General features: G+C 42.3%; 1 protein-coding gene across 1 annotated transcript in view; it reads right to left on the bottom strand.

Annotated features, from left to right (window-relative positions):
* Positions 1 to 633: 633 nt before the first annotated feature.
* Positions 634 to 13,008, bottom strand: part of LOC106602575 (transmembrane protein 121) — an 80,651-nt gene continuing 68,276 nt past the window's right edge. Inside the window, exons 2-4 of the mRNA XM_014195288.2 lie at positions 6,455 to 7,516; positions 2,455 to 2,625; positions 634 to 2,141 (exon numbers count right to left, since the gene is read on the bottom strand). Of these exons, the coding sequence (XP_014050763.1) occupies positions 1,458 to 2,141; positions 2,455 to 2,625; positions 6,455 to 6,568 (969 nt within the window). The 5' untranslated portion in view covers positions 6,569 to 7,516 and the 3' untranslated portion in view covers positions 634 to 1,457. The remainder of the gene's footprint in view (positions 2,142 to 2,454; positions 2,626 to 6,454; positions 7,517 to 13,008) is intronic.

Genomic DNA, 13,008 nt, shown 5'->3' with positions numbered 1-13,008 from the left:
CTTCCATCGACAGATATTGCTGAGCTCAGTGAAACAGACAGGTCTGCAAATCACCTGTTATTACAGTCTCTGAGTCACGAGGAGTTAATATAGTCAGGGCCCATATTCACAAAGTATCTCAGAGTCGGAGTTCTGATCTAGGATCAGGTTCCGCCTCTTATTAATTATTTATAAGGCAAAACTTTCTCCTAGGTCAGTACTCCTACTCTGAGACGCTTGACACATACAGGCCCTGGTGTCTGACACTAACGTCTTGTGACTTCTAAGGCTGTCCTAATATGGACACTGTACATATGGTCTGGTCTCATTTTTCAAAATCCACACAGTACCAGGGACATCCTCTTCTGAGAGGATTACACCTCCATCCCTCCACCCCTTTCCATCCTCCCACACACACACACACTACCCATCTCCCAACCATTTTCCTCCCACTCTCACCCTCCCTCCATCTCTCTCTTGCTTTCTCCTCCAACCCCACATACCTTCCCTCTGCCTCTTTGTTTCACTCGATCCATTCTTGCTCTGCAATTCTCTTGCAGAGGATAGGAATCCTCAAATGAATGCCACTTCAATGACAGTGGCTATATATATATATATATATAAATCACAACGAGAATTACAGCAGTACACCATCACGTAAAAACATTGCCTTGGAAATACAAAAACACCAAAGAGTCAAAAAATACAGAGTTTACAGCAGACCTGGTTTCAAATACTACTTCAATTTAAAAATACACTTTTAGGTTTTGCTCTAGTCTGCCTGGAGTGCCAGGTGGGTGTGGTTTTCACTCTTGCTACTATTCCATTCGTTCCATTGTGTCAGGCAAGCTCAATCAAGTCCAGATAAAGTAGTTGACGTTGTTTCAAATAGTATTTGAACCCAGGTATGGTTAACAGGTAGACTATGAGCTCATATCTGCTGAGCTGGGTTGGGTTTTGTCTCTGTCTCTGTGTCCGTCTGTCTGTTAGTCCACCATTGAGAAGTATAGAAACACACATAATAGAATAGAAAATCACATCAGTCTTCATCAGAATGATCTCATCAGTTCATCTGGGAGGCTGGCTGGCAAGGCGCTGGGCCGTTTTCCTGAGCTGGAGTGGTCTCAGTGAAACGTGTCGTTTCTTTCTGCCACTCCATAGGACCGGAACAGTCTTGGTTGAGGTCATACTGATCTAGCTGAGCTCTGAGAAGTCTAGTCCAGTCTAGCTGAGCTCTGAGAAGTCTAGTCCAGTCTAGCTGAGCTCTGAGAAGTCTAGTCCAGTCTAGCTGAGCTCAGGGTCAGACACTTACCACCCTTTTCACACTACTGAGCCAAGCTAAGCCAAGCTGTACTGCGATGGTAGTTGCTGAACCCGTGCTGGTAAGCACAATGCAAAAGGTAAATATCAGAGCCGTCACAACATGGATCCGGTCGACATTATAGTGTGAAAAGGATTTAAGTATCTATGGGCGAGGGTCATGTGTCTATGACCTCGGTCGGTGATGGTTTGTCAGAGAGGCTAGTGGTGGCATTGGGCAGGGTCTGGTTGTGCCCGTGGCTGTGACCCACAGAGTTCCCTTGATGCAGCTCCAGGGCTATACCTGCCATGCTAGGGTCCTGTGGGGGGAACTCCTTCACCTGCCTCTTATACTCCAGGAACGTACAGGCTTTTGTGGCTATAGCCACCACATTCTTCCCTATAAAGATGGTAGACACCCTACTATCCTGGAACAGCACCATGTTAACCCCGCGGATCAAGATCGTGACTATGTTTATAGTAACTAGACTAAGAACAGGGTACAGCATCATCTTCTGGGGAGAGACGTGCTCCCCCTGGACACTGATCTCAGAGAGGGAGACGCAGGGCAGGGTTAGGAGGAGGATGTAGCAGTAGAAGAACATCAGTCCCTCGGCCCAGATGGGCAGGCCCGTCCGCTGGGGCTCCCACAGGTTGGCCTGGATGTCCAGAACATCCAGCAGGTCCAGGGCCACCCAGAACAGCTTCCCCCGCATGTCCTCCTTTTTCCTGAAGGTCCTCACGTATTCCATGCTGTCCAGAGCCACCAGGACCAAGTATAGCCCCGGGACGCATACGGAGAGGAGTAAGGTTAGAGCCTTCCGGGCCACCGTCTCCAGGCTTTTCCTGTCCGCCTTGTAGTTCTATAAGATATAAGATATACTTTATTGTCACACATTGAAACGTGTATTTTTCAATATCTCTGTGAGTATCCCTCCTGACAAGACACACATACACCAGGGTTAGCCGCAGTGCAGCGTCTCTGGAGCAGCTTAGGGGTTAAATATCCTACTCCAGGGAGCAATGGAAGGAGATGGCACTGTATATGGGATACTGATGCCAGCAACCCTCCGGTTCCCGGCCCGCTCCCCACCAGATTTTCCATAGTCGGTGCTAGGATTCAAACCGGCAACCCTCTGGTTTCTGCCCTACCTGTCTAACATCTAGGTTACCTACCTGGAAGACGAAGTAGAGCTTGATCTCCAGGACGAAGATGTAGAGGAACCAGAGTATCATGGCGTAGCCGCGTTTGGCGGTCTTCACCTCAGCCCCGACCCACACTGCCACGTAGCGCAGCACGATGAGGAAACAGATGTCTCCCACCAGCACGATGATGCACACTCCGATCTACAAATAAATACCATACTTTATTTACGTAATGTGCATTTAAAATTGTAACAGTTGTTACAGTTAAACAATACATTAAAGGAAATAAAAAATAAACAATTGGGAGACAAAGAAAGAGATGTCAAACCACAAAGGATATCAAAACAGTAAAATCACTAGGTAAAAAACTATGTTTTTTAAGTGTAATTCAAAGCTACAGTCTGCGATTGGTGCATCTACTGTTGAACTTATTAGTGATGTATAGCTGAGCATTCCCCTGCTCAGACACTGCAGGCATCATCCCAACCTAGTCAAACACATATTTTACTGAAACCCGTGCCACCTGTGCCACAATGTAATAGCAGTCGCACAATATAATACGAATTGTAGGACATATAGCATCCTACGTCTTATACGTTTAGTATGATATATTACGTTTGACTGCTTTAGTATGATATGCTACGTTCAACTGCTTTAGAATGATATGCTATGTTCAACTGCACAAGTATGATATGCCATGTTCGACTGCTTTAGTTTGATATGCTACGTTCGACTGCTTTAGTATGATATGCCATGTTCGACTGCTTTAGTTTGATATGCTACGTTCGACTGCTTTAGTATGATATGCCATGTTCGACTGCTTTAGTATGATATGCTACGTTCGACTGTGTCACACCCTGATCTGTTTGTCTTTGTGCTTGTCTCTACCCCCCTCCACGTGTCGCCCATCTTCCTCATCATCCCCTGTGTATTTATACCTGTTTTCTCTGTTTGTCTGTTGCCAGTTCGTCTTGTCAAGTCAACCAGCGTGTTTTTCCGTGCTATTGCTTTTTCCATATCTCTGTTTTTCTAGTCCTCCCGGTTCTGACCTTTGCCTGACCTGACACTGAGCCCACCTGCCTGACCATTCAGCCTGCCCTGACCTCAAGCCTGCCTTTCCACTCTGTACCTCCTGGACTCTGACCTGGTTTATGATCTTTTGCCTGTCTATGACCTGTCTCTTGCCTGCCTCTTGTTTATAATACATTTTAGAGACTCGAACCATCTGCCTCCCATGTCTGCATCTGGGCCTCGCCCTGTATCGTTATCGACTGTTTAGTATGATATGCTACATTCAACTGCTTTAGTATGACATATTACATTCTGATTCTTTTAGTATGATATATTATGTTTGACTGCTTTAGTATGATTTATTACGATTGCCTGCTTTAGCATGATATGCTATGTTAGGTTATGGGTTAAAGTTAGGGTTAAGGTTAGGATTAGAGTTCGGGGAAGCGTTACCTAACATACTAAGTAGTTGCAAAGTAGCTAAAAAGTAGTAATTAATTGCAAAGTTGCTAATGTTGTCTGTGATGAGATTCAAACATGCAACCTTTGTGTTGCTAGACTTTTGCATTATACATCTACTCAACCACCCGATCAACAACCCTCCTTTTGTTTTTGCCTTAAGTAACCTACTGTCATACCAAACGTAACAAATCATCTTAATTTGAGTGTTCAGGATTTACATAGGCCAATGTAATGCAACCCAACGTAAAGTAACATATCATACTAAATGGAGTGGCACGGATTTAGTAAATATAACATGTTTTGCTCTGAGACCAGGCTGATCAACCAAACATGTTATATTTACTAAATCCGTGCCACTCCATTTACTATGATATGTTACTTTACGTGCTACGTCATCGGGCCTCTGGCAGTCTCTATGGGGGTGCCACAGGGTTCAATTCTTGGGCCAACTCTTTTCTCTGTGTACATCAATGATGTCGCTCTTGCTGCTGGTGAGTCTCTGATCCACCTCTACGCAGACAACACCATTCTGTATACTTCTGGCACTTCTTTGGACACTGTGTTAACAACCCTCCAGACGAGCTTCAATGCTATACAACTCTCCTTCTGTGGCCTCCAACTGCTCTTAAATACAAGTAAAACTAAATGCATGCTCTTCAACCGATCGCTGCCTGCACCTGCCCGCCCATCCAGCATCACTACTCTGGACTGTTCTGACTTAGAATATGCGGACAACTACAAATACCTAGGTGTCTGGTTAGACTGTAAACTCTCCTTCCAGACTCACATCAAACATCTCCAATCCAAAGTTAAATCTAGAATTGGCTTCCTATTTCGCAACAAAGGATCCTTCACTCATGCTGCCAAAACATACCCTCGTAAAACTGACCATCCTGCCGATCCTCGACTTTGGCGATGTCATTTACAAAATAGCCTCCAATACCCTACTCAATAAACTGGATGCAGTCTATCACAGTGCCATCCGTTTTGTCACCAAAGCCCCATATACTACCCACCACTGCGACCTGGACGCTGTCGTTGGCTGGCCCACTGGCTGGCCCACAAACCCACTGGCTCCAGGTCATCGGCAAGACCCTGCTAGGAAACGTCCCCCCTTATATCAGCTCACTGGTCACCATAGCAGCACGCACCTGTAGCACGCGCTCCAGCAGGTATATCTCTCTGGTCACCCCCAAAGCCAATTCCTCCTTTGGCCGTCTCTCCTTCCAGTTCTCTGCTGCCAAAGATTGGAACGAGCTACAAAAATCTCTGAAACTGGAAACACTTATCTCCCTCACTAGCTTTAAGCACCAGCTGTCAGAGCAGCTCACAGATCACTGCACCTGTACATAGCCCATCTATAATTTAGCCCAAACAACTACCTCTTCCCCTACTGTATTTATTTATTTATTTATTTAGCTCCTTTGCACCCCATTATTTCTATTTCTACTTTGCACTTTCTTCCACTACAAATCTACCATTCCAGTGTTTTACTTGCTATATTGTATTTACTTTGCCACCATGGCCTTTTTTTGTCTTTACCTCCCTTATCTCACCTCATTTGCTCACATTGTATATAGACTTATTTTTCTACTGTATTATTGACTGTATGTTTGTTTTACTCCATGTGTAACTCTGTGTTGTTGTATGTGTCGAACTGCTTTGCTTTATCTTGGCCAGGTCGCAATTGTAAATGAGAACTTGTTCTCAACTTGCCTACCTGGTTAAATAAAGGTGAAATAAAAAATAAATTAAAAAATCGACTGACACATTGCTATAACATATGATGTGTTTAGCTTATAAGTAAAATACTGGACCTATCCAGGCGTCATAAGATCTGGCAAGCGTCAGCAAAGCCTGGGCAGAGGAACGCGCCCATTAGTTGTGTTCCCCTGCTCAGGCGAGGCAACCAACAACCAATGGGCTAATTCCTGCCAGTTCACACTGGGTTCATAGCCGAAAGAAGTGTCCCAGCTGTTCCAAAAAATCATGCAGCAATTCTGCTCAAAGAACAACATAATGGTTGGAGGGAAAGAGATGCCTAGCGGTGTTATGCTAATTGTTGCCATCTATATGGGAGGTGTGAATTGTAGACAATTACCACGCGCTATGTGCTCAGATAGCTACAGCTAATGGCTTCTATTAGCCCAAACATAGAAAACCATGTTTCAAAGTTGATACATGTGCATCCAGGTATATACTTATGTGGGTGAGTCAACTTATTTGATTGACATTATTTGAAATGATTTAATATTACTAATAAAGTCTGCTCCATCTGAAGTAGAAATCGAAAATAAACTTTATTACTTGAAACAAAAAACTGAATCATTTTGAGGCTACAGGAAATATGTTGACTTCTATGTTAAACAACTGCAGTCACGGCTGCTTTGGTTGTCAACAGCCGCGTAGCTATTGTAGTACTTTAACTGTAGAAAAACAGGAATCTCTAAAGTTGTCCCAGGTGAGTCAAGCATGCAAGGGAGGGGCAACTTCGACTGCGCAATAAAGCATCTGACCCAACAGCTTTAAAAAGGATAAGAACTAAATGGCCTCTTACCTTCCTGGGCCCCTGGTTCTGCTCTACCAGATAGGCGTCCATGAAGGCCATGCTGGTCATGATCACCATGGTGGTCAGGCACACGTGGCGTTTGTCTGGCTGCGGCAACACCATGGTGGGCAATGGGGGTTGTAGTTCTGCTGAACTGAACTTCCTGTTGTCGTCCTACAAAAAAAGTGATGTTGTTCTACTGCATTTGTAGTCCTATTGCACTTGTGGTACAATGGACCTGTTGTAGTCCTATTACACTTTTTTTTAAACACTATTATGCTTGTAGTCCTAGTGCTCTTGTAGTTATATTGCACTTGTAGTCCAACTGCACTTGTAGTCCTACTTTACAGTTTTCTTATTGAGTTATTTTAGGGGCAAATGTCAAGTGTACCTCATCAATCCCTATTAGGGTGACAAATAGCCTACGTTCCAATTTATTTTCATATTATTGGGAAAATGCACTCCCACTCCTTAGCATGACGCAATGGGTCCCCCATCGATGCGTTTGAGAAAGACAACACTCTTAGGACCAGGAGGGCAATGGAACGAATCCAGGTTAGGAGAATTGCATTGATATATTATGGTCTGTTTAAGCCATACAGACTGGTGCATCCACTCTCTCAGCGCAGTTCCATTGAGTCTGATGTGCTACTGCTGTCAGCTACTGCCGTGATCAAGGCCTCACAACACATCTCTGAGGCTCCATAACTCTGGAATCCTCTCAATAATATAGCAGTTGGGATTTATTGCTCCATAGGAAAATGACAAAACCATATATCTTCAGTTGCAGACTTTGTAGTGGCCGAGTCCTCATAGAAGGACCACGTCATTGGTGGCAACTGATCATGTGAGTCAGCATCTTTTAGCAGCATGGACTAGCATAGTACAACAACAACAATAGTACATTTCCTGAAGACAATGTGAGTGCTTGCTTCAATTTTCCAAAGGTATCAGGGAAAGGTCTTCTAAAGTGGATCTACCAATGAGGAGAGAATGGAGTTCCACCCACTGTTGATGAGACGGACCTCTGAGAGTGATGTGTAGTTCCTGTGATACGCCAGTCTGTGGAGTCTGGGGAAGAGAGAAGAGAAAAAGGGGTTAGCTTAGCACAAACTGTGTTGTAGCCAATTATGTATATAAACCCTGGATTGCTGATGCTATGTATTGGCAGGGCTGGTGCCAGAACTAATCAGTTGGATGGGCATTTTAATTTTTTCACAGAACTTCCTTGGTGTGAGTTTCAAGTTTGGGGAAGTTTACAAATTATTCTACATTTCTACCGATCTGTGTGCCAGTTATGATTTTCAAATTAAAATTTTTGTGGAACAGTTTAATTTCAATAATAACATTTTTGTTTCTCAATATCATTGTCATGTGGTTAATCATAAAAATCTGAATTAAAATGATAAAAATCTCAAAGTTAAAATTCAACAAACGCGAGAGCCTCAGTCTCTGCTATATGGACACATTGACACACCAGGGAAAAATGTACAGGTATTTTATGATGTTTTCACTGGATATATGGGTTATATGGGAGGTTTGTTGATTATGGAGGCCGGGAGAGTGTTGGAAAGATTTTTAAAATACTGTGAGGAACTATTATCATTCGCAATAGATTTAAAATAGATTTACTGGTGACATATGTAATGAGGAATTGATCCAAAATCAACACTCAAAAGGCAAACAATTCACAAAATGAAACAATGAACATGGAAGAATTGGTGGGAGACAGCTGAGCGCTTTCTGGAGAGCTGAGTGCACGCATTCTGGAGAGAGTCGTGCTATATCCTAGCCACCCTTCTTCTTGTCTCAACATTTAAAATCATATTCAAGACACGTTATCTGCACACATATGTTAGATGCTTTTCACTGACAGCTGCAAGTCAATTATCAGCTAGGCCTTTACCTATTGGGAAGCCCGCGTGGCAATAGGCCTAGCTGATTATTGATCTCTGGCTTCATGCTTGTGATTTGAAACAATCCACAGTCATTTTTTTTAAGAAGCGTTCCTCTGTGGCTAAGTCATGTTCTCTGGTGAAGTATTTTGAATGATTTTATTTAGACATGAGTAATTCTATAATTTGGGCAAAACATCAATTTACTTTAGGGGAAGCCAGCATCCGAACAGTGCCCTGTGCACACACCAACATTCCTTTCCCAATTGGCTGCTTGAAACCAGAGACCTGTACATAATGACGAGATGCTCATGTCTCCGGGAGTTGTTGTCCCAAAGGCAGGAAGGCAGGTGACACGCTTAGTTCTACATATTAAGCCCACGGAAACGCATTGGGCTTATTCTGGACAGATTCTGGTGAGAGTGAGCCCTCTCGCTTTGCCTGTTCCTCTCTGCTGAAACATGCCATACTCTTTTTGTCCAGACAGCATCAGATACATGGTCTACACATACTGAGACAGAGGGGTGCTGTTTCACTTGCTTGGATGCTTTCTCTGAGATTGATGTGTCTTTCTGTCGGCCCGCTTCTTGGTCAAATAAATGATCAACATTTCAATATTTTATTTGGATGGGGAAGGACGTATGGTAGGACGGGCCAGGCCCATAACGTCGGCCCTCTGTATTGGCCATTGAAGGCTTTGAAGCCACCGGTCGGAGCAGTTCTCCATAGAAATGAATGGAATTCTACATGATTTCAATGAAATTACATTAAATCAATGAAATTGTTGCTGTAGTGGGGACAGCAACATTAGTCATCTAAAAAAAATGTACTTTAAGGAAAATGTTTTCATATATATTTTAATTCCATAATATATATTTTTCATTACATAAATGTATGTTTAGCTCACATAATATAATCAAAAAGTATGCATTAAGGTGTCTGTAATAATATAAATATGGCAAACATGAACATAAATGCATTTCCATAGCTTTCAAAATCTTTTTTAAACTGGTGGGGGAGTGCCAAGATGGAGGCACGGTGGCTTCAACACAGCGCCCCATCAATATTCTGCTGTTTATATAAGTCATTGCTTGTGGGCTGCTGTGTCTAAACTCCTGTGATCTCACACTGTTACAGAAGAGGGTATGACTTTTATTAATGTTATAAAGATAACCACATATACAGAATGCAGTGGATACACACACACAACATATATGTATCCTGTGAAATGTCCATTTAGCTGAATTGCAAATATACGCCTGTGTTAATCCGCTTTAGTGGTTGACATCTCCCTCTCTCTCTAGTACTGTGCTGTGTTGTGAGGGTTTTTGGGCTGAGGTTTTAAATCAGCAGTTTAATTAAAATGGCAGGACACATGGGGGTCAGAGAGAGGATGTGGCAGAGCAGTATATAGCATCATAGCAGGGTAAATCCATTTGAATTTTATCACTTTTTGACAGTATCTTTTTGATTTATACAAAACTTGGTCAGAATGTGACGTTTTTGACCTGAATGACAAAATACGCACAAAATTTACCTACAGTGCCTTCGGAAAGCATTCAGACCCCTTGACATTCCACATTTTGTTACGTAACAGCCCTATTCAAAAATGTATTCAATTGTTTCCCCCGCCCTAATCAATCTACACCCAATACCCCATAATAACAAAGCAAAAACTGTTTTTTTTCTTCAAATTTTCCACATTTATTACAAATAAACACCTGAAATATCACATTTACATAAGTATTCAGACCCTTTAACTCAGTACTTTGTTGAAGCACCTTTGGCAGCTATTACAGCCTCGAGTCTTCTTGGGTATGACGCCACAAGCTTGGCACACCTGCATTTGGGGAGTTTCTCCCATTATTCTCTGCAGATCCTATCAAGCTCTGTCAGGTTGGATAGGGAGTGTCGCTGCACAGCTATTTTAAGGTCTGTTCAGAGATGTTAGATTGGGTTCAAGTCTGGGCTCTGGCTGGACCACTCAAGGACATTCAGAGACTTGTCCCGAAGCCACTCCTGTGTTGTCTTGGCTGTGTGCTTAGGGCCATTGTCCCGTTGGAAGGTGAACCTTCGCCCCAGTGTGAAGTCCTGAGTGCTCTGGAGCAGGTTATCATCAAGGATCTCGCTATACTTTGCTCTGTTCATCTTTCCCTCGATCCCGACTAGTCTCCCAGTCCCTGCCTCTAAAAAACATCCCCCACAGCATGATGCTGCCACCACCATGCTTCACTGTAGGGATGGTGCCAGGTTTCCTCCAGACGTGACACTTGACATTCATGCCAAAGAGTTCAATCTTGGTTTCATCTGACCAGAGAATCTTGTTTCTCATGGTCTGAGAGTCATTTAGGTTCATTTTTGCAAACTCCAAGCGGCTGTCATGTGCCTTTTACTGAGGAGTGGCTTCCGTCTGGCTCACTACCATAAAGGCCTGATTGGTGGAGTGCTGCAGAGATGGTTGTCCTTCTGGAAGGTTCTCCCGACAAACGAACTCTGTCAAAGTGACCATCGGGTTCTTGGTCACTTGCCTGATCAAGTCCCTTCTCTCCCGATTGCTCAGTTTGACTGAGCGGTCAGCTCTAGGAAGAGTCTTGGTGGTTCCAAACTTCTTTAATTTAAGAATGACGGAGGCCACTGTGTTCTGAGGGATCTTTAATTCTGCAGAAATGTTTTGATACCCTTCCCCAGATCTGTGCCTCGACACAATCCTCTCTTGGAGCTCTACAGACAATTCCTTCAACCTCATGGCTTGGTTTTTGCTCTGACATGCACTGTCAACTGTAAGACCTTATATAGACAGGTGTGTGCCTTTCCAAATCAAGTCCAATCAATTTAATTTACCACAGGTGTACTCCAATCAAGTTGTAGACACATCTCAAGGATGATCAATGGACACAGGATGCACCTGAGCTCAATTTCTAGTCTCATAGCAAAAGGTCTGAAAACTTATGTAAATAAGTGTCACACCCTGACCGTAGAGATCCTTATTATTCTCTATGTTTGGTTAGAAAATATTTATTTAATGTATAAGTGAATAGGTTGGTTTACTTTTAAGTTTAAGTTTTGACCAATAAGGTGTTTATTTTTTATGTTTAATACATTGGCCAATTTTTTTTTAAACCTGTGTAATATTCTTGTTAGAACCAAGTATTGAGTTTATTCTTGTAGTGAGTTTATTTGTTATGATTCATTTGGTATTAGATTTAAAAGGTGATTCAATTGCTCCCGAACTGTAATGTTGTTAATAATGCATTTCTTTTGAAGAAATATTTATTTAACGTATAAGTGAATAGGTTGGTTTACTTTTAAATTTAAGTTTTGACCAATAAGGTCGCTTGTTAAGCTGTGGCCAATGGGAGTTGACCTGGTTAACGGGAGGCCTGGGAAAGAAATTGAGGGAGAGAGACGTTGAGAAAAGGATGGACTTTACATTATGACATTTTTTACATTTTTAGTCATTTAGCAGACGCTCTTATCCAGAGCGACTTACATTGCATACATTTCATTAAAAAAAATTCCTTCCGTACTGGTCCCCCGTGGGAATCGAACCCACAACCCTGGCGTTGCATGACCGTTGGTGAAGAAGAATTTTAACAGAAGACGATACAAATAGAACAAAACCCATACCTACCGAGTTTTCAAAGGAAATACCAATTTTATTTTATAAGAGAGTTGTTATAATTTCGTTAAGAAAGACTTAGTAAAGACTAAAGCTACCATCTCATCTTGGAGGTATTTGCCAGCCTTGAGGTTAGCCTAGCATCGTGTGACACCGAGAGAGAATTGCTTGGGGAAGATTAACGAGTTCATGTTCCCATGGGATATTGGTTACTGCTAAAGAGTACTGTCTGCATTGATAGCTGTGCTTGCTGTGGATCTTGTGAGGAAACCTGCAAGGAACTGCCATACTTCACTGAAGGAATATCTACAAGTAGTGAGTAACCACAACGGTGGGGTGCTTCGGGACTTTATGTGTCATAATTTTTTTTGCTCCAACGCGCACCAACGGGTTAAGTAAGCTCAAAATAATTTGGTCATGGGTTGTGCACGACTCATTGGGGATTATTATTTTTATTTCTTTTGATTTGGTGCTTTGAAAATGTAATAATACACATCTTGAACCTTATGTATGTTGCCTTGGTGGAGTCATTTACTGTTTCAATTTAATTTAATGCATGGGAAAGTATATCCTTATACAATAACAAAAATCTATAATCATTCCACCTGAAGTTAATACCCTATTTGTCATCACCCTAGATAGTTTACAATAGGAATTCTTATTGGAGATGTCCTTCTCACCTAATATCCCATGCTGTTGGGATACTCTACATAAGTTAATGTCGTGAGAGTCAAATTCGAGCCTGGTGAGAGGGTTACACCTGTTTTCGCCTTGTCTTTATGTGTATTGTGTGTAAATTGATGAGGAAAATGTTTTATTTAATCCATTTTTGAATAAGGCTGTAACATAACAAAATGTGTAAAAAGTCAATGGGTCTGAATACTTTCCAAATGCACTGTACCCCACCGTACCATGAGGCAGCCATGACTTCATCACTGGAAAAGATAAACGGTTGAGTATGATATAATTTAAAAGCATACAGTGTTGTCAAACTATTTTAATAGTTTTTGAAAAAATTATTCTGTCATTTTTAAACCTTAACGTAAATG

The sequence above is a fragment of the Salmo salar genome, chromosome ssa01 (assembly GCF_905237065.1).
Source record: "Salmo salar chromosome ssa01, Ssal_v3.1, whole genome shotgun sequence".
NCBI lineage: Eukaryota > Metazoa > Chordata > Actinopteri > Salmoniformes > Salmonidae > Salmo > Salmo salar.
This window is presented reverse-complemented; position numbering and strand designations above follow the sequence as displayed.